The sequence below is a fragment of the Belonocnema kinseyi genome, chromosome 6 (genome assembly GCF_010883055.1).
Source record: "Belonocnema kinseyi isolate 2016_QV_RU_SX_M_011 chromosome 6, B_treatae_v1, whole genome shotgun sequence".
NCBI classification, from domain to species: Eukaryota; Metazoa; Arthropoda; class Insecta; order Hymenoptera; family Cynipidae; genus Belonocnema; species Belonocnema kinseyi.
Genome location: NC_046662.1, coordinates 59,801,823 through 59,827,568, shown reverse-complemented (window position 1 = coordinate 59,827,568; position 25,746 = coordinate 59,801,823). Strand labels below are relative to the sequence as shown.

Sequence of the window (25,746 nt, the reverse complement as noted above, 5' to 3'; positions counted from 1 at the left end):
CCCCCCCCCCCCCCCGGTTTTTGTCAAATGTCCACGTTTTGAGACCCTCTGAAACCGAAAAACAGATTTTTACTAATGTGTCTGTCTGTATGTCTATCTGTGAACACCATATCTTTCGAAAAAATTAATCTATTAGATGGTCCTTTGGCACACTCATTTAGTGTCCTAAACTAAAGGTCAAGTTTGTCAGCCAGCCATTTTGGATGAAAATTCAAAAAGTGGGCACATTTTGAATATTTTTTAGACCACTTTTTTGAAAATTTTAAAATTCTCTGTACGGTTATTTATAGTATTTAAAAATTTTAACAATTCATCCTTATGACTTTTTTAAAAAATCAAAATGACCAGAGTTGAAGCATTTTCAAAATAAAAAAAAACAAATTAAAATGCACATTTTAAGCCAAACAACGCATGATACGAAAAAAAATTCAAGAGAAGAAAAACGTTGCTTTTCGAAATCCCTACAAGACCATGATAACAATTTTTTTAATTTGGTCGAAAAGTTGAAAATTCCAAATTTGATCGTACCAAAAATTTTTGAAATCACATTTTTTCAAGATTTAAAACTTCTATGTACGGTTGTTCATAGTACTCAAAAACTCAAACAATTTATCCCTATGACTTTTTTCTATAAATAAAAAATCATCAGAGTTAGGGCATTTTCAAGATCAAAAAAAAAACTAAAATGAATATTTTAAGCTAAGCAACACATAATACGAAAAAAATGAAAAAGCTCAAATTACACGCACTGGAAAAAACAACAAATTCATAATGAATCACTTTTCGAAACAAGTTACGAAAAAAATGAGACAAAACTTGTTCATCTAAAAAAGAGCTATAATTTTTGATAGGACACGTAGTTTTTGCTTCAGTCGCAAAAAATAACATTCAAAATAAAAATGCTAAATTTTTTAGAAAAAACTACACAAGGTATACACTAAAATTAACAGACAAAAGTTGTTCGCCTAAAAAGATCTATCAATTTATTATCAATCATTTTTCGATAGGACGAGTAGATTTTTTTCGTAAGTAATAAGATTAAAAATTATAAATTAAATTTTTGGAAAAATCACAGACAAGACGAAAGAGGGCATAGGCTCCTATATAGGTTCCTATATTATACCCTATGCAGATGCGCAATAATTTTTATATAATCGTAAAAAGCAACTTTAAAAATAAAAAATTATAAAAACAAGGAAATAAGAATTAGTATGATTCAATTTTTATGCATATTATGAATTGTAATGATATACATTTATTGAAATGATACATGTTTCAGAGCATCCTAGAATACAATTTAAAGCAAAATAAGATACAAATACAAAAATAATCATGATAAATACAATTTTCTTTTTATTTTGCAATTTTTTAATAAGTAATACCAGGCAGAGTTATATAAAAAATGTATTATAATTGATATAAAAGTGTTGTGTATAAATTAGAAAAGTTGACATGTTGGACAAAATCGAGTGCGAAGTACGAGATACGTGATGAGAATGTGTTCGCTAAAGCCAAAAGAGCTTTAACAAAAGAGAGTTCAAAATCACAAAATTACAGTTGTTGGTCCGTTCGCCCTTGATTTTAAAAGGTCTGTGCCCGAATGCGGAAGAAATGCAAAGACCAAGTGCAGAGTGCGATTACCATCAGTCGCATGCCGTAGGTGCGCTCAAATTCTCTTTTAACCAAAGAGAATTCACAATGACAAATTTACAGTGGTGGATGTTTTGAGTCTTAATTTTAAAATATTTACGCAAGAATGTGCGAAAATATAAAGACCGAGCGCGTAGCGCGAGGTAAATACATAATCGAGCGCGAAGCGAGAGATAAATACAACATCGAGTGGAGACCCAACTGCCAGTGGGAAGCCATTTGAAACTGGCAATAGAAACATCACCGTAAGTGATAGGCACATGACAGGAAGATCTTAAATTTCCGTGCGCAGGTGCGCAGTTGTCCTCTTGTTATACGTGAAAAAGTGTGCGAGTGAGAAAGTTTGTCAACTTGACGTAAGTTAAAAAGGTTCTGTTCTTCTGTTGATAATCATACGAAAGATACACGAAATAAATATATAAACAGTATTTTCGGTACTTGTTTGAAAAATGTGTGAACAGATTTTGAGAAGTAAAAGTATAGGTAAGTACCTTTTAAATTCGTAATATGATAAAGAAATAATGGAAGTAATATAACTTGATTGAAAAGTTTCAAGTTTTTTCGAAACGTAAACATGAAAAATATTATAATTTCATTAAAAGTTATTATGAATGGGTTGACTGAGTTTCGAAATTGTTCAATTACGCATTTATAAGCATGTATACAATTTAGTCAGCACGGATAATTGCAAATAATGTGATATTATAATGAAGTGCCCTACCGATAAAAATCTCAGAGTATATGCTAAAGATTCTCAAGGTTCTGATAAACTCTGAGAAGCTCGGAGAAATACTCCGCAGGCGCTCAGGTAATGAAAAAGTTTAAATTTCTAAATCATTTTTATTAAAATTAAATGACAGTTATGTAAAACAATAAAATATATTAGAAGTTTATTGTACGTACAGTGAAGGCTTTAAAAAATCAAAGTGTATTCGCCTTCATCGGCGTGAAACTTGCACCACAACCCGGCATTTGACACCTGCATCAAAGCAAATGAACGGAACCTCTCTAACTTACGGCAATTTGACAAACTTTCTCAGTCGCACAATTTTCCGTGTATAGGAAGAGGACAACTGCGCACCTGCGCACGAAAATCTAAGATCTTCCTGTAATGTGCATACCACTTACGGTAATGTTTCTTTTGCCAAGTGGGGAAACGGAGTTAGGTCTCCTTATTATTCCTTCGTATTTAAAACTTTCGTGCCAATGACAAGTACACGAGTACGCCGCGCAGCCGCATGCGCGGAAACATCTGCGCGCTGACACTTGTAATTTTTTTAAAGAAAATTATAAAAATTACCATAATTTCATTACTTTTAATTGTTAAACAATAAAATTGAACTACCAAATACCACCAAACGATTTTGGAGCGATTGGTGCGAACAAACTTCAAAATAGTAAAATTTTAGGGTGCTGGTCATTTTTTTTCAAAGTTCCATATCTTTTTCAATGTTGACCACCAAACGTCAAAAATGGACTATGAAACACCATCGCTCGGCCACCAAACGATTCTCGCAAGAAATTTTTAAAGATTTTAAAAAGTTAGGTGCTACCGTCAAGTTAGCAACCCAAATTTAAAAATTCGATAACTTTTTCAATTTTTACCACCAAACGTCAAAAGTGGGCTACCAAACACCACCAAACGACGACCAAACAATTCCATATGATAAAACTAGTTTTTTTTTCATAGTTGTTGTGCCAACTTCACGTCGATTTCTGATAAAATTGATCTGATACACTAACCTCGAATTTTAGACCCATTAGATGAAAAAGATTGAAAAGAATTTAAAGTTGATATTTAGGATATGACTTGAAGAATTCTTCAATTGGACGTAAAAGTAATCTATGAGAAAAGAAGAGCTAATCCGTCGAATATTAGTACGGGCGAATTTCAGAAACAGAATTGTGTCATGTTTATTAAAACACATCATGAATTCGGAAAGTTCTACAAATCGGATTATAAATTCTGCCACTCCCTATTAACTTTAAATTCTTTTAAATCTTTTTTTTTTCATTTACCGGGGATATTCAATTTTACTTCGTGAAACTGAAAGATCGTCAATCGACAGAAAAATGGAATATGAGTGAGAAAATACGTTCTACACTTCACAAATATTACTATTCGTACCTTTATAACTTACTTTTACGTTTAGAATGTTTTCTACAAAAAGTCATCTGCATTCCCATGGAGTCATGCTAAAATTCTTAATTCAAATCAACGAGAGCTTCCCGCTTTTGAAGCTGCTTTTCAATTGGTTAGCCAGTGATGCGCAGGGGACCGTGCATAGACCGTGGTGGGAGGTGAGGGAACTACGCAATTTGAAATATACCCCAGCGTGGGGGACTTGAAATAGGTAAGCCTTGAAATGGTAGAAGCGTTTCGAAATAGGCAAGAGTTTACTTTATTTAATAGATCTACTTTTTAAATTGATTAATATTTATTAATTTATTATTTTAAACACTGCAATAAATTTCGATGATAACTTTCGTAAAAGATAAGTTATTTATTAGCACAATGGAATATATTATGTTATATAATTTCGGAAAATTATAAATATATTTTTTTTTGGATTATTGTATTATACTATTATATTATACAGGGTGATTTTATTAACTTGAAACTTTCAAATATGTCGAAAAATAGGCACTCTATGAAAAAATGTAAAAAACCATACCGCCCCCTGGGGGTGGGGGTGGGGGCAAGTTCGAAATCTTAAATCATATTTGAAAGTTTCAAGTTAAAAAAATCACCCTGTATATCACTCGAAGCTACGAAGACACGTTAAACACCGATTCTGTGCGACTTGTAAGACGGAAGACTGCAGCGTTGCATACACAATACCTAGCCTGTTGCATTTTACAGGCGCAAAACATTGAATTTTCAGTTACAAAAACAAAAACAAGAACATTTTTTGAAAAAATCTCTCTTTTCAGGCCAAAATAATTGCCTTTTGAGTTTGTCGTTCAAATATCAAATTAAACAATATATTTTTGTAGACGTATTATGTATTAGGCGAAAACCCGAGTAATTTCAAGAGCCTTAATTAGAAAATGCATAGACTTTAGGTATTTTAAATTTTTTTTCGAGAATTTCATGGTCTAAAATAGTCAACTTTTGGCAATCACCATTATATTGTTCAAACGTATGACTAATACAATAAAATTTAATTTAAATAAGATAATTCTCTGGGTGTATTGGTGATACTCTTTCAATCATTGTATCATACTTGATGATTCTTATTGCCATGGAAGTAATCACCTGGATAACAGTCTCGAAATCGAGAGTGAAGATCTGAAGACCTGTGAAATCAGATTAAGCTGACTTTTCATATAAGATTGAGTTTAACTTTTTTATATTAGTAAAGGAGATAATCATGAAGGAGGAAATGAATGGTAAAAAATATCTGTAGCAGGAGGAAGGTAGAGATTGAAAGATCTGATTACGTAAAAAGAAGCGAACTCTATATTGTAGAACGTGAAAGGAGATTCCAATTCTAAAGGATATTGGACATCGAATGACAAATTAAATAGGAGAGAAAAATATAAGAAAGTGAATCTTCCTGAAGGCTCAAGCTTCTGTAGATTTTTTATCATCTTTATACTTCCTGATAAATATTATTATAGCAAGATCCATAAATAAAAGGACAGATCAACAGGAAAGATGTTTAAAAAATTAAAAACATTATTTTCAATTTAAATTTACGATTCCAAACTGCAGATTTCAGATCCCAACATTCTTTCAAAACAAGAAAAATACGCTTCAAATTCCTAAGATTTTAAGTCGAAATATATTGAATTTTTAAACAAAAACATTACTCTCTTTTAAAGAAACAGTTAAATTTTTAGTCCAAGTAAAAATCGAACCTTCCTTCCAAAATAGTAGAATGTTTGACGCCCAAAAAAACTTTCTCAACAACTGAAAATTATTTTTTACACAAATAGTTGCATTATCTACTAAATTGTTAAATTTTCAAGTCAAAAGATGAATTTTTAACAAAAAAAATTGAATACTGAAATTTATACCAGAATAGTTGAATTTTCAATAAAAAATTTGAATAGCCAACAAAAAGTCAATGCTCAACTAAATAGTTGAATTCTTGACCAAAAAATTATGAATTTTCAAAAAGAGAGTTCATCCACAACTAACTAGTTTAATTCTTAACAGAAAAATATGAATTGTCAAAAATAAAGTTAACTTTCAGCCAAAAACTGAAATTTATACCAAAATTGTGGAATTTTCAAGCAAAAAGGATGCATTTTCTAATGCACAATTGAATTTTCAACAAAAAAATATAAATTTAATTTTGATTGGATAATTTTCTACTAAATAGTTCATTTTAAACTAAATAGTTAAATTGTCTATCAAGTTGAATTTTCAACAAAAAGATAATTTTCTGCCAATATAGTTGAATTTTCAAGCCAAAAGGACAAATTTTTTACAAGACGAACAAAAAATATGAATTTTTAACAAAAAAGTGAATCCTTAACTAAATAGTTTAATTTTGGACAAAAAAATATGAATTTTAAACAATAAAGTTAATCTTCACCCAAATAGTGGAATTTTTAAGCGATAAGGATGAATTTTCTATAAAAAAGTTGTATTTTCAATCAAAAAACATGAATTTTCCACAAAAAAGTTCATTCTCAACCAAATAGTTGAATGTTTAATCAAAAAATATGAATTATCAAAAAAAAGTTATTTTTCTAGCAAATACTCCATTTGAAACTAAATAATGAAATTTTCCACCAAAATCGTTACATTTTTAAATCGAACATATGAATTTTAAACAAAAAAGTTCAATTCTAACCAAATAGTTAAATTTTCCAGAAAAAAATTAATGTTCAGCAATACGTTCGTTTGTTAACCAAATAGTTGGATTTTCGACCAAAAATATAAATTTTTAACAAAAAAGTTCATTTTCAACAAAATAAATCATTTTTAATCAAATAGTTAAATTATTTTTCAAAATATTTTAATTTTTAAACCAAAAGAACGAATTTCCTATAGAATAGTTGAATTTTCAAGAAAAAGTTACTTTTACATCAAATAGTTAAATTTGCTACCAATATCTTTGTTGAAATTATAATACAAAATACGAATTTTTATCAAAATTTTCTTCACTCCTATTCAGATACTAATTATCTTAGAAGCACGATTTTTTCATTTTTAAGCTGAAAATTGAATTTTTCACCACAATTTGCAGTCAAGCCTGGTCCAATTTTAGGTAAGTGTATCTTCGAGATTCTCAACTTGCACATCCATTTCCTCGAACCTAAATCATTTTTTTTTATCAATCTTTTTTGCCCTTAATTCAAAAATACTTTTACTGGGAAGTAGACATTTACTGTATCTTTTGATAGTGATTTTTATTTTACAGTATATTTTTTCACTTTGTTAAAAAATCCCATTTTATTTGTTAATTAATTCTGTACCGCCAACCTTAAAATATACAAAATTTTTTTTAAGACACCCTCCGGTTAATGACACCGCGCCTTTCACTTTTTTGATAATCTCAGGCCAGTGTTTATTATTTTTCATCCTAATCTTTATCAAATTAAAAAAAAATTTCCATAGTTAACCAAATGGCTCAAGAGGCTTCCTAGGGCTTGATTTTTAGTTCATGTATTACAAATGACAACTTTTTTTCTACAATTATGAATTTTTATGTCATATTCTAACCGCTTAATTTAAAGGGCTAAGAACAATCCCTCGCGGAGGAGTTTTTCAAAAAATGGCCTTGTTATAGTTTTTTTTAAGAAATTAAAAATATGATGCATTTGATGCGCCTAACAACGAGCAAAATGCCACCGCTAATGTACCCAAGGTGAACCGAACATCGGCGCCGTCGATTCACCATGGGTATTCTTACAGTGACGGTTTGCTCCTTCCCAGACACGTTCATCATATTTTCAATTAATTAAAAAAAAATACAACAAGACCATTTTTCGAAAAACCTTTATGTGAGGGATTGTATTCCGCCATTTAGATTATGTGGTTCAAATATCACATCAAACACTTCATAATTGTAGGAGAAAAGTTGTCATTTGTAATACATGGATTAAAAATCAATTTCAGGATGTGCCATGTAATGAGCCAGGGTCTGTCAGATTTGTTTTCGACAATCTCAAACCAATGTTTATTACTTTTCACCCTAATATTTATAAAATTGAAAAAATAATCCCATAGTAGACGCTTCATCTCATAAGGATCAAGTTGTCTCTCTCAGGGGTAGATGATAGTGGAAAGGATCAATATTTTTTTCTGGAACAGCAGTAAAGCTAAAGATACTTACTTATTGAAATGACAATAAAGCTTGCAACCAGTAAAAAAGGTGCCATTTTTCCTTCAAAGTCGTAAAGCACCGAGCCCATCGGGTATCCCAGAAGAACACCAAGAGCTATACTGCCAAGGACAAACCCCATAATCTTTGATCTTTTGTCCTCTTCGGGATATTGAGAGGCCAACAAAGACATTCCCGATACCCCAATGCAGGCTGATGATATTCCTTGTATACTTCTAGCCAAGAAAAGCACCTCGTATGTTTGTCCAAAGGCGAACACTAAGTTTGTCATTCAAGCAAAAAAAAATCTATCAACTTCATACAGTTATCGGAAAGTTATTTTTAGAAAGCTGAGCATGTCTTGACAGATATATATTTAAGGGGGAAAACCACCCTTGCTATACGTTTTTTTTTTACTAAAGTTAAAATTCTGTATTTAGTACACCAAATAATCTTTTTGGTTACCCTTAAGGCTCTTAAAAGACTCGGGTTTTCGCCAGATCCATAATACGTCTACAAGAATGCATTTTTAAATGTAATATTTGAACTACACAATCTAAAGGCAATTATGTCAGGCTGGACAGAGAGATTTGTTTGAAAAATTTTCTTGTTTTTTTGTTATTCGTGATTGAATTCGCTTTTTGTGCCTGTAAAATGCAACACACTCTAGCTATTGTGTATGCCGGGCGGCAATCGTTCGACCTAGCTTCAAGACCCATAAAATCTGCAAGTAACATAGATATATAATATGTCAACCTTTGTGCTGGTAAGGAAGTTACTTCTTTCGTAACTTATTTAGTGCAATGTTCAAAATAATGAATTAATACATAATAATAATTTTAAAAGTAGATATTTATAACATATTCTTAAAACCTTTCTGAAAAATGTGGCTACGTTTATTTTAAAAAATGCTCTTTTATAATACTGTTGCGCAAAAATTCTAACCTCAAAGTTCAATTGCCTCATTTTGTTTACGTAATATCAAACTTAATCATTTTTATTTTACTTGACGTTAGTTACCATTCCAAAAATTCATTCAACGCAAAAATGATAAAATTAGACAGTTCTACCCCCTCCAGTCCACTTTTTTCGCAAAAGAAGTACCGCTTAGTACCTAAAAAAGCATTTTATTCCTGTATTAATTTAAAGTCATAGAAATATTTACAGATATCTGCTTTTTCAATTTATCATTATTTATTAAATTATTATTTTAAACACGGCACTCAATTTTGATCACAAGTTACGCTTTTTTCAGATTTTCTGCTAATTGAAACCAAACCGGGTGCTTTTAGTCGATTATCCACAATAGTTAGCGTGGTGCATTCTACAGGTGCAAATTACTCGATTTTCAATTACAAAAAATAAACAATAAAACATTTTTTTAAATCTCTTTGTACCAGCTGACAAAATTGCCTTTTGATTGTATTGCTAAAGTATTAAATTAAAAAATGCATTCTTGCCCACGCATTATGGATCTGGCGAAAACCCCACTTATTTTAAAAGCCTTAAGGATTTTCACTATCTTTTCAGAAAATGGAGTTACCTACATTTTTTACAAATTATAGTAAAATTTTTAGCAGAAAATAATGATAAAAATATGAAACAAAGTACGTGTTGCAGATAAAGGGTTCCCGAATACTGATACAGAGTTTTGACATTTTTTGTGCACAAAAGCTCAAATTTAATGTAAGAAATAATCATTTGTCATTGAGTTAATGACAAAATAGTAGTAAGGAGTTATCTTCGAAACTAAATTTAAATGCACATTTTTAGCGTCTGAAAAAGTTCTATGTAGTGTCAATGAGCAAACAGTTGCGTTTAAATGTTTAAAAAATTATTTTCTTCCTCGGAAAATAAAAACGTTTTTCCGATGTTCTTGGAAAGCGCACTCAAATGGTAGAAGAAAAAAAATTTTCTGAACAAATTAGTATAGAGCTTACAACTCTGATTCGATTTGAGCTTTTTCTTTCATCAGGGCTAATAATATTCTAAAGAGCTGCAACAAGAAAAGCTTCATTTTTAACAGAAAATGGAATAGTTACATTTTCAGTGAAGAAAATTAATTGTTAACCAAAAATACTTATTTTCAGAAAAAGAGTTTAAAAATTTTTCAACCAAAGAGGTGAATTTTCATCTAAAATGAGAATTTTTTTTTAGGAAAATGATGTTTCAAGAAAAGAATTTAACATTAAACCAAAGGTTGAAATTTTAACCAAAAAGTTTATTTTTAACTAAGAAATTTATTTTTCTACAAAAAAATGAATTACTCAATTTTAAACTATAAAAGATTATTTTTTAACCTAATAATGGAATTTTAATTTTAAAAAGATATGTTTTTGAAAAAATGGATTAGTTGAGTTTTCAGTTAAAAAATTGATTGTCAACAAAAAATTAAACGAATTTTTAACTAAATAGTGTATTGCATTTTTTAAAGATTCATCTCTTTGAGATGAATCTTTACCAAAAAAATCCATATCCTAGATCTATTTTAAACAAGTTAGTTGAATTTTTTATCGAAAAAAGTGTTTTTGACAAAATAGTTGCAATTTCAATAGAATAATTAAATTTTTACCAACGTAGTAGAAGTTTTTAACCAAAACAGATGAATTCGGAACCAAGACTACAATTCTAATTTTTTCAACCAAAAATTAACTTTTGACCCAGATTATTTGGATTTTCTTATTTGTTTCTATTTTTTTAGTTTAAATTTTATCGAAAAAACGAGAAAACTGGCAACTTTCTTGAAAACTGGGAAAAATTGATAATTCTTCAGAAAGAGGAAAAAGAGTTTATGGACAGCCCCTAATTTATTAAGGTACTCTGCTGGTTAAAATAATATTTAAATTATATCAGTTTTCTCTAATAAAAAGAAGTCTAAGGAATTTAATTAAAAGTATTTTCCGATTTTTTATTTATTATTAATAGTTTAATTGGCGTTTAGGTAAAATTACATTTATATTTATTTCGTATTTTTTCAAAGTAGGCGGGGAATCAGCTTCAGTATCACATGACATTTGAATGGGGGTTACTAAAATGCCAAAAATCATCAAAAATACTGTCACGTAACATGTGGATGCTCCCCTAAGCTCTAGACTAATTTTACCAGAAAAGCTTTCTTTGACCCACTTTTTTAGGATGCACCCTATTGAACATTCGTACGGTGAGCCTCAACTAACTTTAACCAAAGTGTCCTTACAATTAGATGATATTTATTGGATATTGCTTTATGTTGTTATAAAAGTATTTAAAACAAAAAAATTCCAATACAAATTTTGTTTTCATTCCAAAGATTATTCAACTACTGTTACTGCAATAAAAAAAAAAATCAAACACACGAAAACGGCAGTAGTACAAGTCTCAGTTTGGAATATAATTTCATAATAAACAATTTGATGTTAATTTTGTTTGTCTACAGGTCGAAATTAAATATTTTTTTAATATTGATACCTTAAGTTTTAAAAAAATTTCTTTTAAGCTCCGCTGCATAGTGGGCTGAATTGGAAATTTATTATTCAAAATGACATACAACCTACAATTTTTTTAGATGTGATCTAATTGTTGTAAACAAATTATATTGACAAAATATCAACATCGTGGAAATTTTGTTTGCAAAGTATATTTGTAAGTTGAAATTACTTGATTTTATCGATGCGATCATGTTTATTCATTAAAATTTGGTGTCTGGTATAATTTGTCTATTTTATAAACTAATTATATAAACAAATACATAGTTTAGGCATTTCTTGGTCTAAAGTTATCGGTTTTCTTTCTTAGTACCTTTAAATTATATTTGGTAATACTTAGTGATAAATATTGGTCAATTTGATATTATTTGTTAATTTTTTAAACAAATGCATAGTTCGATCATTTTTAGAACGAAAGTAATCTTTTTTTTCTCTAATCATCTTCAAAATACATAAGTAGTGATGTTTAGTAACAAAGAATTGTCAATCGATATTACTTGTTTGTTTTATAAACAAATGCATAGTTTGACCATTCATAGACAGACAGTAACCGTTGTTCTTTTTAATCACCTTTGAATTATATTAGTCGTTATTTTTATTGTTGCAGATTTGTCAGTCGACATTATTTGTTTATTTTACAAACAAATTTTGCGGACAAATGCAAATTTTGGCAATTTATGAACAGAAAGTAATTGTTTTTCATCCTTAACGCATTCAAATTATATAAGTGCTGGTGTTTAGTTATGCATAATTATCATTCGATATTATTTGTTTATTTCATAAACAAATTTTTTTAATAAATGCATAGTTTGTCTATTTATAGACAGAAAGTAATCGTTTTTTTCTCACCGTCTTCAAATTTCTATAAGTAACGATTATCAGTGGTGAAGACTTCTCGTTCAATATTTTTTTATTTTATAAATAAATGCATAATTTAGCTATTTATAGACAACTTGGAAATTAATTCTTCTAAAATATCACAAGACATTCCCAGCGATATAATTTGAAAGCACTAATAAAAAAATTACTTTCTGTCTACAAATGACTAAACTATGCATTTGTTCATAAAATAGACAAATAATATCGACTGACAAATCCTCATTACTAAACATAACCACTAATATAATTTTAAGGCGATAAGAAAGAGAAAAGTTCACTTTATGTCTATAAATGGCCAAACTATGCATTTACTTATCAAATTTTCCTATAAAATAAACAAATAATATCGAATTAATATGATTTAAAGCTAAATAAATCAAATAATTTAAAAGCGTTAAGAATGAAAAACAATTATTGTTAGTTTATAAATTGCCAAACTATGAATTTGTTCATAGAATTTGTTTGTAAAATAAACAAATAATTTAAAACAACAAGTCAGCATCAATAAAAATCACAAATAATACAATTTAAAGACGATTAGAAAAAACGGTTACCTTCTGCCTATAAATGGTCAGGCTATGCATTTGTTTATAAAATTAACAAATATCAAATGTCAAATATTTATCACCAAATATTGCGGCTAATATAATTGAAATATACTAATAAAAAGAACCGATTACATTCGGCCTATAAATGCCTAAGCTATGCATTTTTTATATTATTAGTTTATAAAATAAAAAATTATACCAGCCAAGGAATTGTAATGATCAAATATGATCCTGTCGATAAAATCAAGCAATTTCAAATGACAAATAAACTTTGCAAGCAAAATTTCCGCGATGTTAATGTTGAGTTAATATAATTTATTTATCACAATTAGATTCAATATCCCTTCAATCATTTATATTCTTCAGATACTTAGACATTCATTTTTATAAAAAATTAGTATCAAATTATTTAATATAATTGTCTGATCGCAATCCATAACCTAAAAAGTACATAATTGCATCTTTTTTTTACTTAGTTTTGAAGACAAAATGGGCCTATTATATTAGAAACCAAAAAAATTGTTAATAAAAATAGTTTTTTTGAACAAGCGCTCTGACGATTGTTTAAATTGCATATAAAAAATTTCCAAGCATGATCCGAAGAGAAAATTTTGCAAAAAAAGTCGACTTATATTATTCTTAATAATCTTTTGGACTAAAGTAATATACAGGGTGTACCAGGCTAAAGCATCCGGACTTATATAGCTGTATAAAAAAATAATAAAATCGAAAATTCCTTTTCCAAAAATAAGTTTAGGTTGTAGTTTTTGAGATATAAAATATTTAAGCTGGATCAATTAGGAGCGCGGTTTAGGCAGACGTGCGTACGTGAGCGGGAGTCGAGCGTCGCTTTCTTGAGGAGAGCTCATGGACGCACGCTTATTTATACCACGATCCCGATTGGTCCAGCTTAAATGTTTTGCAACTCAAAAACTAAAACTTCTACTGATTTGTGGAAAAGGAACTTTCGATACATATTTTTTTATTTTTGGACAGTCATATAAGTGCGGACACTTGAGCCTGGGACACTCTGTATAACTCTTTCTATATTCAACTGTTATAATCCTACAATATTTCTTGTACACTCAGAAAAATATTAGTTTGAACCAAACAAATTTTTCTTGAATTAAACAAATTATTTCTTTAATATGGGCTCAAACAAATGTTTGATTGATTCAAATAAATTTTTTGTTTGTTCTCATTTGTTTGGTTCAAATACATTTTTGGTTTGTTTAAATAAATCTCTGGTTTAAAATAAGTAAAGTTCTTATTTACATTGATATATACTTTTTAAAATAATTATATATTTTATTCAAGTGAAGTATATATATATTTTTTACACTTAACCTCAAAATTGAGCATTCTTGATAAAAATAGGGCATAAGCTCGATAACATGTTCATTCATAATCATAATTATCGTTGTATATGTGAACCCAGAAACACGTATTCATTCCGAAGCTTAATTCTCGTTAATTGTTAACTTTGTGCTTCTCATTTCTGAATAAAACAATCATAGATTAGAATAATGAGAAAAGTACCAGAGTTAGATATTTGAATTGAATGTATACAGGGTGTCCAAAAAGTTCCGGGACGATTGGATACCCTCAGGTAAAATACTTTTCAAAAAAGTGAAGGTCATTCCTAAAGTAAATTTCAATGACGAATTCAATGGTAACCTTCATTTTGACCTTAAAGTTGACCTTCATGGCTTTTTAAAGGTCAAATTTGTTTTTTTGAATGGAAATACCCTTTTTTTGCATCTGCAGTCGATATAGCGGAAAATTCTACGTTCAGCTACGTGCTCAAGTCATAGGTCAATTGTAACATTTAAGGTCAGTTAGAGGTTATTTAAAATTAACAAAGTTTTCCAAGATGTCAGTGTAATTCCTGAAGTAAATTTCAACGAGGAATTCAATGGTGACCTTAATTTTGACCTTGAAGTTGACCTTCATGATTTTTTGAAGGTCAACTTTGTTTTTTGAAATGAAAACCCCCTTTTTACATCTGCAATCGATAGAGCGGAAAATTCTACGTTCAGGTACGTACCCAAGTCATAGGTCAATTGTAATATTCAAAGTCAGTTAGAGGTTATTTGAAATTAACAAAGTTTTCCAAGAGGTCAGTGCAATTTCTGAAGTAAATTTCAACGAGAAATTCATTGGTGAGCTCTTTATTGCTTGATTAGCGTGAGTCCCCTTGCCTCTCACGTTTCCGGGTGCTTGATTAGCGTGAATCCCCTTGCCTCTCACGCTTCAGTGAAGATGTTCGAACTGAAAACCTTGAGCTTCTTGGCAAAAAGCTATGCGATTGTAAAAATGAGTTACAGCATTACGAATAATCTCCCTATCAATCAAAGTAGCCTGTTGCAGAATCCGATTCTGCAACCCTCAAAGAAATTACTCCAAAGAAAGTACTCGAGAGGCGTCAGATCAGAAGATCTAGCAAGCCACTTAATTTCACCCCTTCTTCCAATCCACCTTTGAGGAAACTGAGTATCCAAGTATGCTCGAACCTCCCTACCGCAATGAGCCGCTGCTTCGTCCTGCTGGAACCAAATATTTTGAAAATTATTGCCTGTAATCTCCCTTATTCTTGGTACAATTTGTATTCTGAGAAGCTCTTCATATGCACGGGCATTGAGATTACCAACAATGAAGAAAGGGCCTATCAATGTATAATTCAAGATACCAGCCCAAACATTAATCTTTTGTGGATATTGTGTGTGACTCTCCAACATCCAATCAGGATTTGTGTCGGACCAATATCTACAATTTTGCCTGTTAACTTCACCTTTTAAAGTAAAGTAGATTCATCTGAAAATACTGTATTGTACAATAAAAGAGGATCTCTATCAATTCTGTCCATCATAATTTCACAAAATTCAACCCGACGATCAGGATCGTCATCATTGAGTTCTTGTACCAGATGAACTTTGTAAGGATGGAAATTAATGCTTTTTAAAATATTTCGCACTATTTAAGGAGCAACGTCACGCTCATCACTAGCTCGACGTAAATTAAGGTGTGGGTTTTCAACAAATGCTTGGGCTATGTCTATCTGCATCTCCTCAGATCCTGCAGATTTTGGCCGACCAGTTCTCTGAAGGTCCTTGAAAGATTCATGATTTATAAAGCCCCTTACAGTTCTTTTAATTGTTGATTTTGAGACAGGATTTAACCCTTCTCCATGACGAAAAGTGCGATTAAAAAGCAAACAAACTTGATCATAAGATCGAACTCGATCTCCCCAACCACGCATCATTAATACAGATACCCTCTCTCGTCCCGAAAGTTTAGCTTGCGTCATAATAATATTTTAGCGAAAGATAGTAAGTATGTACTCGTAATACGTAAATTTAGTTTCGATTCGTGATATTCGTATGGGAAAACGGTATAGGACTTACGGTATCGCCTTAGGTATTGACTTAGGTATCGAAAAACGGTATAGGACTTTATAACTCTTCGGGGAGGAACAGAACTCTCAGCAGAACACCTGGAACTTTTAATAAAAAATTTCCTTATAATTTTACAATATTCAAAATGCTGTAACCAAGATCAATATAGAGCTTACCAATGAATTTCTCGTTGAAATTGACTTCAGGAATTACACTGACCTCTTGGAAAACTTTGTTAATTTCAAATAACCTCTAACTGACCTTGAATGTTACAATTGACCTATGACTTGGGTACGTATATGCACGTAGAATTTTCCGCTCTATCGATTGCAGATGTAAAAAGGAGGGTTTTCATAAAAAAAAAACAAAGTTGACCTTCAAAAAGACATGAAGGTCAACTTCAAGGTCAAAATGTAGGTCACCATTGAATTTCTCGTTGAAATTTACTTCAGGAATGATCTTTTCTTTTTTATAAAATATTTTACCTGAAGAAATATCCAACCGTCCCGGGAGTTTTTAGACACCCTGTATATCAGTGTTCCTGCTTTCAATTATACAATGATAATGAAATTAAAAAAAAACATGATTGATTTCATAAATCATCTTTATAAACAAAGGACGTTAGTATTGAAAAAGATTCGCATTCGAAATCTTCAATTATATCCAAGGTAAACGCCCTACAATTCAAGTAATTCCTAAACTAGAGTTATTTCGTCCATTTTCCAATTAATTTAACATTTTACAGTAAATCAGAACCTTCAGAATAATACAACACTCAAAAAATTCTAATGCCATCAAGTAAATCATCTGATCAATTAATTCAGATTCTAGGTTAGTTACTTAGGAACCGCCGGCAGCGCTTTATCACGCCTAGCGGCACTTTGTAGTATTGCTTTGTACTGTATTTTTTGTTTGAATCAAACAAATATTTTTATGAATTTGAATAAACAGATTTTTAACAGATAAATTGTTAAATAAAAGTCCATTTTTTTTAAATCAAATAAATTGTACTAAACAAATTATTTGTTTCAATCAATGAGGCAAATCGTTTTTATTTCTTAAAATTGAATAAACCTTTTTTTAATTAAAACAAAAAATTTGTCTGATTTAATTATATGAATTCAAAAAAATTTTTTTGTTTGATTTAAACATACATTTTTCTGAGTGTAGAACTTTTTTAAACTTTATAATTAATTTTTAACAATCCCTGAGAAAAAAAAGGTTATTTCTTAGGATTTTTTTACTATCTAAATTTAGAACTCGCCTATACTATGCAAGAATAGTACTCCTCAAAAAACTTCTTCTAATGTCTTTTTTACATTGACGCTGGGAGATACTCACCGTGTAATGTCTTGGAGGTGGGATATAAAAACTTTGTAAAAAATAAAAAATGTAATAGTTTCTCATACAAAGACTGTAATAAAAAATGTGAAAAAATGCTTACATAGTGCGGTAATAAGCAGGCACATATTTCCAAAGAAAAGTGGTTTCGCATATCCTGTACTGCCAATAAAAGTCCCAACAGCTGGATTCAAAATTAACTGGATAAACGCTTTAGAGCTTAGCAATAATCCCACACGACCGTTTTCATCAACGGAGTTGACAATGCTCGTCGCATTACCTTCGAGTGTGCACAGATAATCTGGGATGATGGGCACTGAAATAAACATTTTCCTTTAGTGGATACTATTCCGCAAAAAGAAACATCGGAACCTTTTCTGAATCTAGAACAAACCCTTCTTTCAATTACTTTTCCTAATAATTTTATTGATAATTATTCGAAATCAGAGCTGCAACAGACTAATATAACTGAAAATTAGTCTGAGTCGCTTTGCGCATACCAAAAAAGGGTTTTGTAGTCTTTCCACTCTCTTTTCAACTTCTGCTCTTCCCCTCCCAAAATTCCCGCATCACCTCCCAAGCCTTACTTCACCTTTTTTTGCTTTTTACTTCTTCTCTATTCCTCCACTAGCTAACCTAACTTCCTCTACTCCCCTTCCTTCTCCTACGACTCTTTTACTCACTCCCCACTTCCCCTACGCTGCCCTTCCCTCTCTTCACTCTCATCATTCCCCCTCTTCACTGTATCACTTCCCCTTACTTTCTCTATAATTTCTTCACTTCTTTTTCTCATACTCCCCGCTTTCCCTCCCTTTACTTCCCGTACTTTCCCAGCGATAACTTCTTCTCTTCCTACTTCATGCTTCCCATCCCCTATTCTCTCTTACATTCCCCTACATCCCCTATCCGCACTTCATCCTCCGCTTTCTCTCTCTTCACAAACTTCTTTCTCATCTACTTTCCCCTCTCTACATTTCCCACCACATTTCCCCTCACCATATCAACCCCTCATTTCCTCTCACTGGCCTTGGTTAAGATCCCCTCCGCTTGCGTACTTATCCTCCCCTCATACCTCACAATTTCTCTTATTTCTCTTACCCTTACTTCTCCTGGCGTCCGCAACTTTCCCTTCCTTTATTCACATCATTTTTCCTACTTCTCTCCCATTCTAAGTGGTGAGTTCTGAATTGTGAGTTGTAAATTCTGAACTGTAAGTTGTGATTTAGGATTTGTGAGTTGTGAGTTAGGAATTGTGAGTAATGAGATGTTAGGAGTTTTAAGTTATGAGTTAGGAGTTAGGAATTAGGAGTTGTAAGTTCTGAATTGTAAGTTGTGAGTTGTGAGTTAGGAGTTGTGAGTTATGAGTTTTTAATAAGGAGTTGTAAGTTAAGTTGTGAGTTACGAGTTGGGAGTTAGGAGTTTTCCTTACTTTCCTTTCTCAAAAAAAATTACAACGTACGAACGAACAAACGTCCGACCCAAACTGTAAGGATTCCTGCCAGGGGTTACGAAACCCTAAAAAGTGAAAAGAATAACGAAAAGCTAAAATGTAAATACTAGTGACTGATAACCACATTTATATTTATTGCGTTACATTTTGAATGAATATTTGGAACTTAACCAATGTCTTTATATTTCAATGCTTTATAGCATAACCTAAAATGCTCTTAAAATAGGGTAAATATGATAAATAGGATAATGCTTAACGAAAAAATGGAAATGATAGGGGAATAAATTCTTTTCAATAAAATTCATGCAGGGAAAATATTAAATACAATATAAAACACTTGAAATGCCTAACCTTTCAAGTAAAAATATTACATTTTTAGGAACATAGAACAATTTCAAACCAAAAAGATTAATGTTCTACTGAAAAACACAATTTTTTGATAAAATACGTTAATTTTCAATCAAATAGTTGAATTTTCTATTAAACTAAAAATAGTAAAGTTTCAATAAAAAATGGAATTTAACATTTCTAGTCAAATCAATTGATTTAAACAAAGAAGAATTCTCAGCAAAATCGTTAAAGCTTTAATCAAAGAGATGAACTCTCGATAAAAATGTAATATATTTAAACCGAAAAAGGAAGAAATTCAAAAAAATAGTTCAATCCGCAACCAAAAAATATTGATATTTCAAAACAAAAAGTTGAATTTTTAACCAATAAAAAACATTTATTTCTAAGAAAATAGTTGAATCATCGTCCTAGACAGATTACAAATAATAACTGTTTAATGAATTGTAGACAAATTATTTCTTCTGTCTTACGGTCACGGCAAAATAAAAACAAATTTATAATAAGCTGATACATAATAAAAATAAATAGAAATAGTTTTAAAAAATTATTATTTATGAGTAAAAAATATTTTTAAACTAATACCTTAGTTTAAAACGATTTGTAAGCGAAGCAACAATCATTCCAATTTTAGATTCAATACGTGTCAATTTTTTTGTGTCATAATAAAAAATAGTTTATACGTTATTAAATTTTTAAAAAAGTAAGACTCCAAACAATTATTCAGGATGAGTAAATAGAGAAAGCCTCATAAAATTGAAGAGGCTTTTTTCAGCGTAAAAACTACATTATTAACGATTATGAAACCGTTCTAATTGTTTTGAAACAACGACGAACATATGACTAGGAGATAAATAAGGCGGTAAATCCTTGATGAAGATAAAGGCAGTATATAAAGTTAAATGCAATGTTTTTATGAATTACAATGTTTAAAATGTAATGTTTTTATCTTGTTGTGACTGTAAGACAGAAGAAATAATTTTTCTACAATTCATTATTGCATTGTCCGTCGGAGAATGGTTTGATTTGGTGTTTCCAAATGTTTACATCAATAATTGTTTACCAAATAGTTGCATTTATAAGAAAAAAATATGTCATTTTTTCTAGAAAAGAGATGAATTCTCAACTAAAGAATTGAACTTTTAACAAATAAAAATTAATCTTGTTCTTAAATAGATTATTTTTTAACCAAAAAAATATATTTTTTTTTTAATTTGACTTTTAACCCCGAAAAGATACATTTTCACCAAATAATTGCATAAACAACCTCGAAAGGTGAGTTATCAAATAAATCGCTAAATTTTGTGGAAAAAAAATTAATTAATTTTCAACAAAACTAAACTAAATTCCCAATTGAAAAAATTACTTTTCAATCAAAAATGGAATCATTAAACTTTTGATTAAAAAAAATTCAGTAAAAGAAAACCATTTTCAACCTAAAGGATGAATTTCCAACAGAAGTGATAAATCTTTAACTCAAAAATCATCAACCGTAACAAATAATTTTTTTAAACAAACAGTTGCATTTTTAATTAAGCATGAAAGTCCAATTTTTTGTACAAATTTGACTTTTAATCCCGAAATGGTACATTTTCATTAAAAAAGTTAATTTCCAGCCAAACCTTGGATTAAAAATGTATTAAAATTAAAAATATTTTAATTTTCTTATTTGGATCTAAATATTTAGTTAACATTGAAGCAAAAAAACGGAAAATTTCCTGAAAATGGGGGGAGGAAAATTCTTAAAAAAGGGGGAGAAAAGAGCGGAGTAGGGGAAAGAATCTGAAGTCAAATATTGATAAACATTTTCATACCATAAATTACTAAAGATTTAATTCATAGAATAATTAAATTTTCAGTCTTTTTCTAATTAAATAATTTATTTCTTCTATATTATAAACTGACACATTATTGTTTGCATTCAACTTCAGTTTAAAGCTCAAACTAAGATTTAAAATAATTTTATAAAAAACAAGGTTAGAAAGAATATGTCAAAAGAAGTTATATTCAAGTCAATTTGACATATATTGCCTTTCTCGTTCCAGAAAATTGTACTTGAATAAAATATGAGTTTGCAAAAAGCAACAATTTACCCTAATGAATGGATTTTTAAGGGGATGAAATATTGCGCAACCTACATTCTGTTTTTTCCCTTTAAAGCTTATCTTTATAATGTTCTATCAAAAGAGAATCGAAGATAATTTTCATATTTAGGGTGGTCGTTTTAATTAAAGAAAAAAATTCCCAGTCATTTTTCCGTTTGCAAAAAATGTTGCAGGCTCATTGAAATTAAAAAATTTTAAATCTTGAAACTGCAAATTTTTTCATTTGAAGTAAAATCTAAACGGAATTGCAAATTAAAGCCCTCAAAGTGAAGCTCGTTTGAATTTCAATCTTGTAAAATTAAAGCTTAAAAAAATTTTAATTGGAAATTTAAAATTCAAATTCTCAATAATTTACACGTATAAAAAGAAGGTTTTTAATAAAAATTAAAATTCCAACAAACTCCAAAATCTTAGATTGTAAACTTTTATAAACTAAACAGTTCAAAGATTAAAATAATAAAATAAATAATTTTAATAACCGATTTAATAAACCGAATTTAATTACCGAAATTTTCTTCTTTCCAATTGAAAAAAAATCCTAATAATAAAAAAAGTTTCGCTCCCCATTTAAGGAAAATTAAAAATAAAATTTCTCCCGTAACAACGCATTAAAAATTTTTTAACAAAAAAACGTCCCTTTTCAAATTCTAAAAAAATTAATACCTGAAATTTTCTTCTTTCCAAATGAAAAAAAATCTTAAAAACAAGAAAATGTTCCTCTCTCGATTTAGAGAAAACTAAAACCAACATTTGTTTGCTTCCAACTCGTTAAAAATCTTTAAAGAAAATAAATGTCCCTCCTCAAATTCGGAAACCATTATTAACCGAAATTCCATCCTTTCGAAGTCAATAAAAACTCCTAAAATTAAAAAAATGGTCATCTCCCAATGCAGAAAAAATAAAACTTAAATTTCTTCCCTTTCAAATCGTTAAAAGTCTTTTAAGCAAGAAAAGTGCCGCTTCCAAATCAAGAAAAGTAATAACCGAAATTTTATCCTTTTCAACGAAAGAAAGATCTTAAATATAAAAAAAACGTTCCTCTCCCAATGCAGAAAAAATTAAAACCAAAATTTCTTCTATTTCAAATGGTTAATAATGTTTTTAAAAAAATGTCCCTTTTCCAATTCAAAAAAATTATCATTTAATACCACGGCCTTTTCCACTAAAGAAAAATCTTAAATTAAAAAAATCCTCTTCGAGTTCAGAACAAATTAAATCAAAATCTTCTCTCTTTTAAATCAATAGAAATCTTTAAAGCACAAAAAATGTCCCTTGCAACAAGACCAAAATATTTATAATAAAAAATTGCCCTCTTTCAATTCAGAAGAAAAAGTTGAAAATAAAAATGTTTCTTCCATATTAGGAAAAATTAAAACGAAAATGTCCTTCCATACAAAAGAGTAAAAAATTTAAAAACAAAAAGCCCCTTTGCCCATTAATAAAAAATTGTTTTTTTCCAATTTGTAAAAAGAATTTAAAACAAAAATTTTCCCTCATCAGCTAAATAAAAAAGGCTAAAAAATGTCCTCTTCTGGTCCCGAACAAAATAAGACAAAAATGCCGTCCTTTCTAACTCAATGAAAATGTTAACAGAAAAAAATTATCTTTTTTCTAATTCATAAAATAACTTAAACTAAGATTATCTTTCTTGTAACTCGATCAAAATATTAAAAATATAACATTTTTCTCTGCGATTTCAAGATAAGTTTAAAACTAAAATTTCCTTATTCGAAACTCAACGAAAATCTGAAAAATAATAAATTTCTCTTTTCCAATTCAGAAAAAAAAGTTTCCCTCTTCGACTTAACGGAAGTGCTTAAACAAAAAATGGCCTCTTCCAATTAAGAAAAAATTAAACACAAAAATTGTCCTCCCTTCCAGCTCAATAAAAAATTTTTAAATAAAAGCATATCCTTCTTGCAATTCATAAAGCGTAGAAAAACAAAAATTGCTTCTTTACTATTGTTTAATTTTGAACAGATTCAGAATCGTTTTGTAAAATTGTATTGTTCAATTTTCACCACTCGTAATACAGTTCAGTTTCAAAAATCACTATTAATAATCTGGAAATATAGTTTTTCTATGATTTCAAGAATTAAAATAACATTTCTGATGTTGCAGTTTTAAATAAAAAACATTATTTTCAATACAGAAAATTATAAATGTACGGACAACATTTATTTTTATTTTGAATTTAATTTGAAAAATGTTTTTTTTTGTCAATATAATTTTTTACTACTATCACTTCTTATGAATTTCTAGAGCATGGTTGAATTTAAAGAAATGATGGATTTTCGCAGAGAAAACTTTCTCTAGCACTGTACTTTTTCCAAATTTGAAGTTAAATTTTTCTATGGCCAAAATCATATTAAAACAATTTTTAAGAAAGACAGTAGAAACAGTAGAGTTATAGGGAATGGGTTTCTCGAAAATACTACATGATTTATCAAAATGCAACCATTTTTTTAAATTGTTAAGAAGGGAAAATGAAGAGAAAATTCCATTACAAAAACTATTGTTAAAATATTTATTTTTCCTAAATTACAAACTTTTTAATTAAAAAAAGAGTAATGTTTTCTGTATAAGGCATAAATGATCATATGCTTTTAATTCTCCAAATCAACAAACAAATTTTTAAAAATGACTTTTGAAAATGAAGACCTAAAATGGGAAAAGTTAACAGTTGAAATTATCATTTAAACAAAATTTAAATGGAACTTATTTCAAATAGCATTGTATCATGTGATATGAAATTTGTAATATTTGCAATAAACAATAATAAACGTAACATAAATAATAATGATATATTCTATTTTATTTAAAAATAATACAAATAATGTATAATATAAATAAATAATAATAAATCTTCACCGGCATTTTCCCGGTTTTCCCAATCTCGAAAAATTTTCGGTCATTTCCCAACTTGCCGATCCAGGAGTCACTCTGAAATTGTTACTTAGTTTTGAAAAAAAAATTATAATTTGTCAAAAAATTTTCAAATAGCTTCGAACATCAAGTAGGATTACAAATATCTCATAGATAAAAAAAATCAATTAAAAATTGTTGAATTAAAAAACCTCACCGAGAACAGTAAGAAGAACATTATCTAAAAAGAGACTAAGATACACAACAATGACAAGAAAGATTCTCGAATTTTTTGATTCCTCATTTGCCATATTGAATAAAAAATACTGTAGATCTCCGATAATAGATTTTTAAATTAATTAAAAGGTTTTTTTAAGGTCCCATCAGAGGCACTTCACGCAGGTTTCACATCCTCACTGGAATCCGTACAGATTCAAGGGTACTTTTATAGGTTTTGAAGGATTTGAGCATGCGCGTTGAGGCAAATCGTCTAGTTTACGAGTCTTTGCACTTTTTGATTTCTTTCGATCGCGTCGGCTTATCAGTGGCCGACAGACTTTTCTTGCTCGTAATGCGCTCATGGTGAGCTCATGAGGTGGCACTAATATGCCTACTTCCCACTAAACAGATACTTAATTTATTATTAAATACACAAATAAATTAATAAAAAATGTATAAATCAACTTTAATATGTAAATGTAGAAAAACGGTTAATGTGGAAAAGAGACTATTGCAAAATTCCAAAAAATAACATGCCTAACTGTAAAATTCCGAAAAAGAAAATGTTAGAAATAGAAAATTACCGATATATAAAAATCCTGAATTCGGAAAATTTCTGAATAATGAAATTCCAGAACAGTTTATAATATTACCAAAATTAAAAATTCCCGAATAATAAGAATCCCCATAAAAAACACCCACGGAAAATTGATTGAGACTATAATCAGAAAATATTCTAAAAATAATTTTCAAAACTTTAAATATTGAAAAAAAATTAATATATTCAAAATATTTCATAATCATACTTCTTTAAAATAAATAATAATCAGGGCACCTAAAAATGCTGAAAAATAACATTCCCTAAACAGTGAGATTCCCGAAAAATAAAATTTTTAAAATAGAAAATGGATGAAATATAAAAATCCCGAATTTTGAAGATTGACGCATAAAAAATTCCCGAACAATTTATAATATTAACGAACATAAAAATTCCTGAATATTAAAATTTCCAAAACTAAAAAAATTCTAGAATTTAAACAGTTAAAAAAATGTTTTTTTTAATATGCAATATTTATTTGTTAAGAATACAATAATAAAATATTCAAATAATAACTTCACAAATGTAAACGGTAAAAAAAATTTTATCAATATATTTCATTATGGCATTTTTAATAAATAAATAATATTTGGCATGAATAAA

General features: G+C 29.3%; 1 protein-coding gene across 1 annotated transcript in view; it reads right to left on the bottom strand.

The window, feature by feature from the left end:
- The window catches only part of LOC117174948 (synaptic vesicular amine transporter), a 42,446-nt gene extending 17,732 nt beyond the window's left edge, over positions 1 to 24,714 (bottom strand). The window contains exons 1-4 of the mRNA XM_033364410.1: positions 24,544 to 24,714; positions 17,662 to 17,874; positions 7,944 to 8,210; positions 4,910 to 4,950 (exon numbers count right to left, since the gene is read on the bottom strand). Coding sequence (XP_033220301.1) covers positions 4,910 to 4,950; positions 7,944 to 8,210; positions 17,662 to 17,874; positions 24,544 to 24,637 — 615 coding nt within the window. The 5' untranslated portion in view covers positions 24,638 to 24,714. The remainder of the gene's footprint in view (positions 1 to 4,909; positions 4,951 to 7,943; positions 8,211 to 17,661; positions 17,875 to 24,543) is intronic.
- Between the last annotated feature and the right edge of the window lie 1,032 nt (positions 24,715 to 25,746).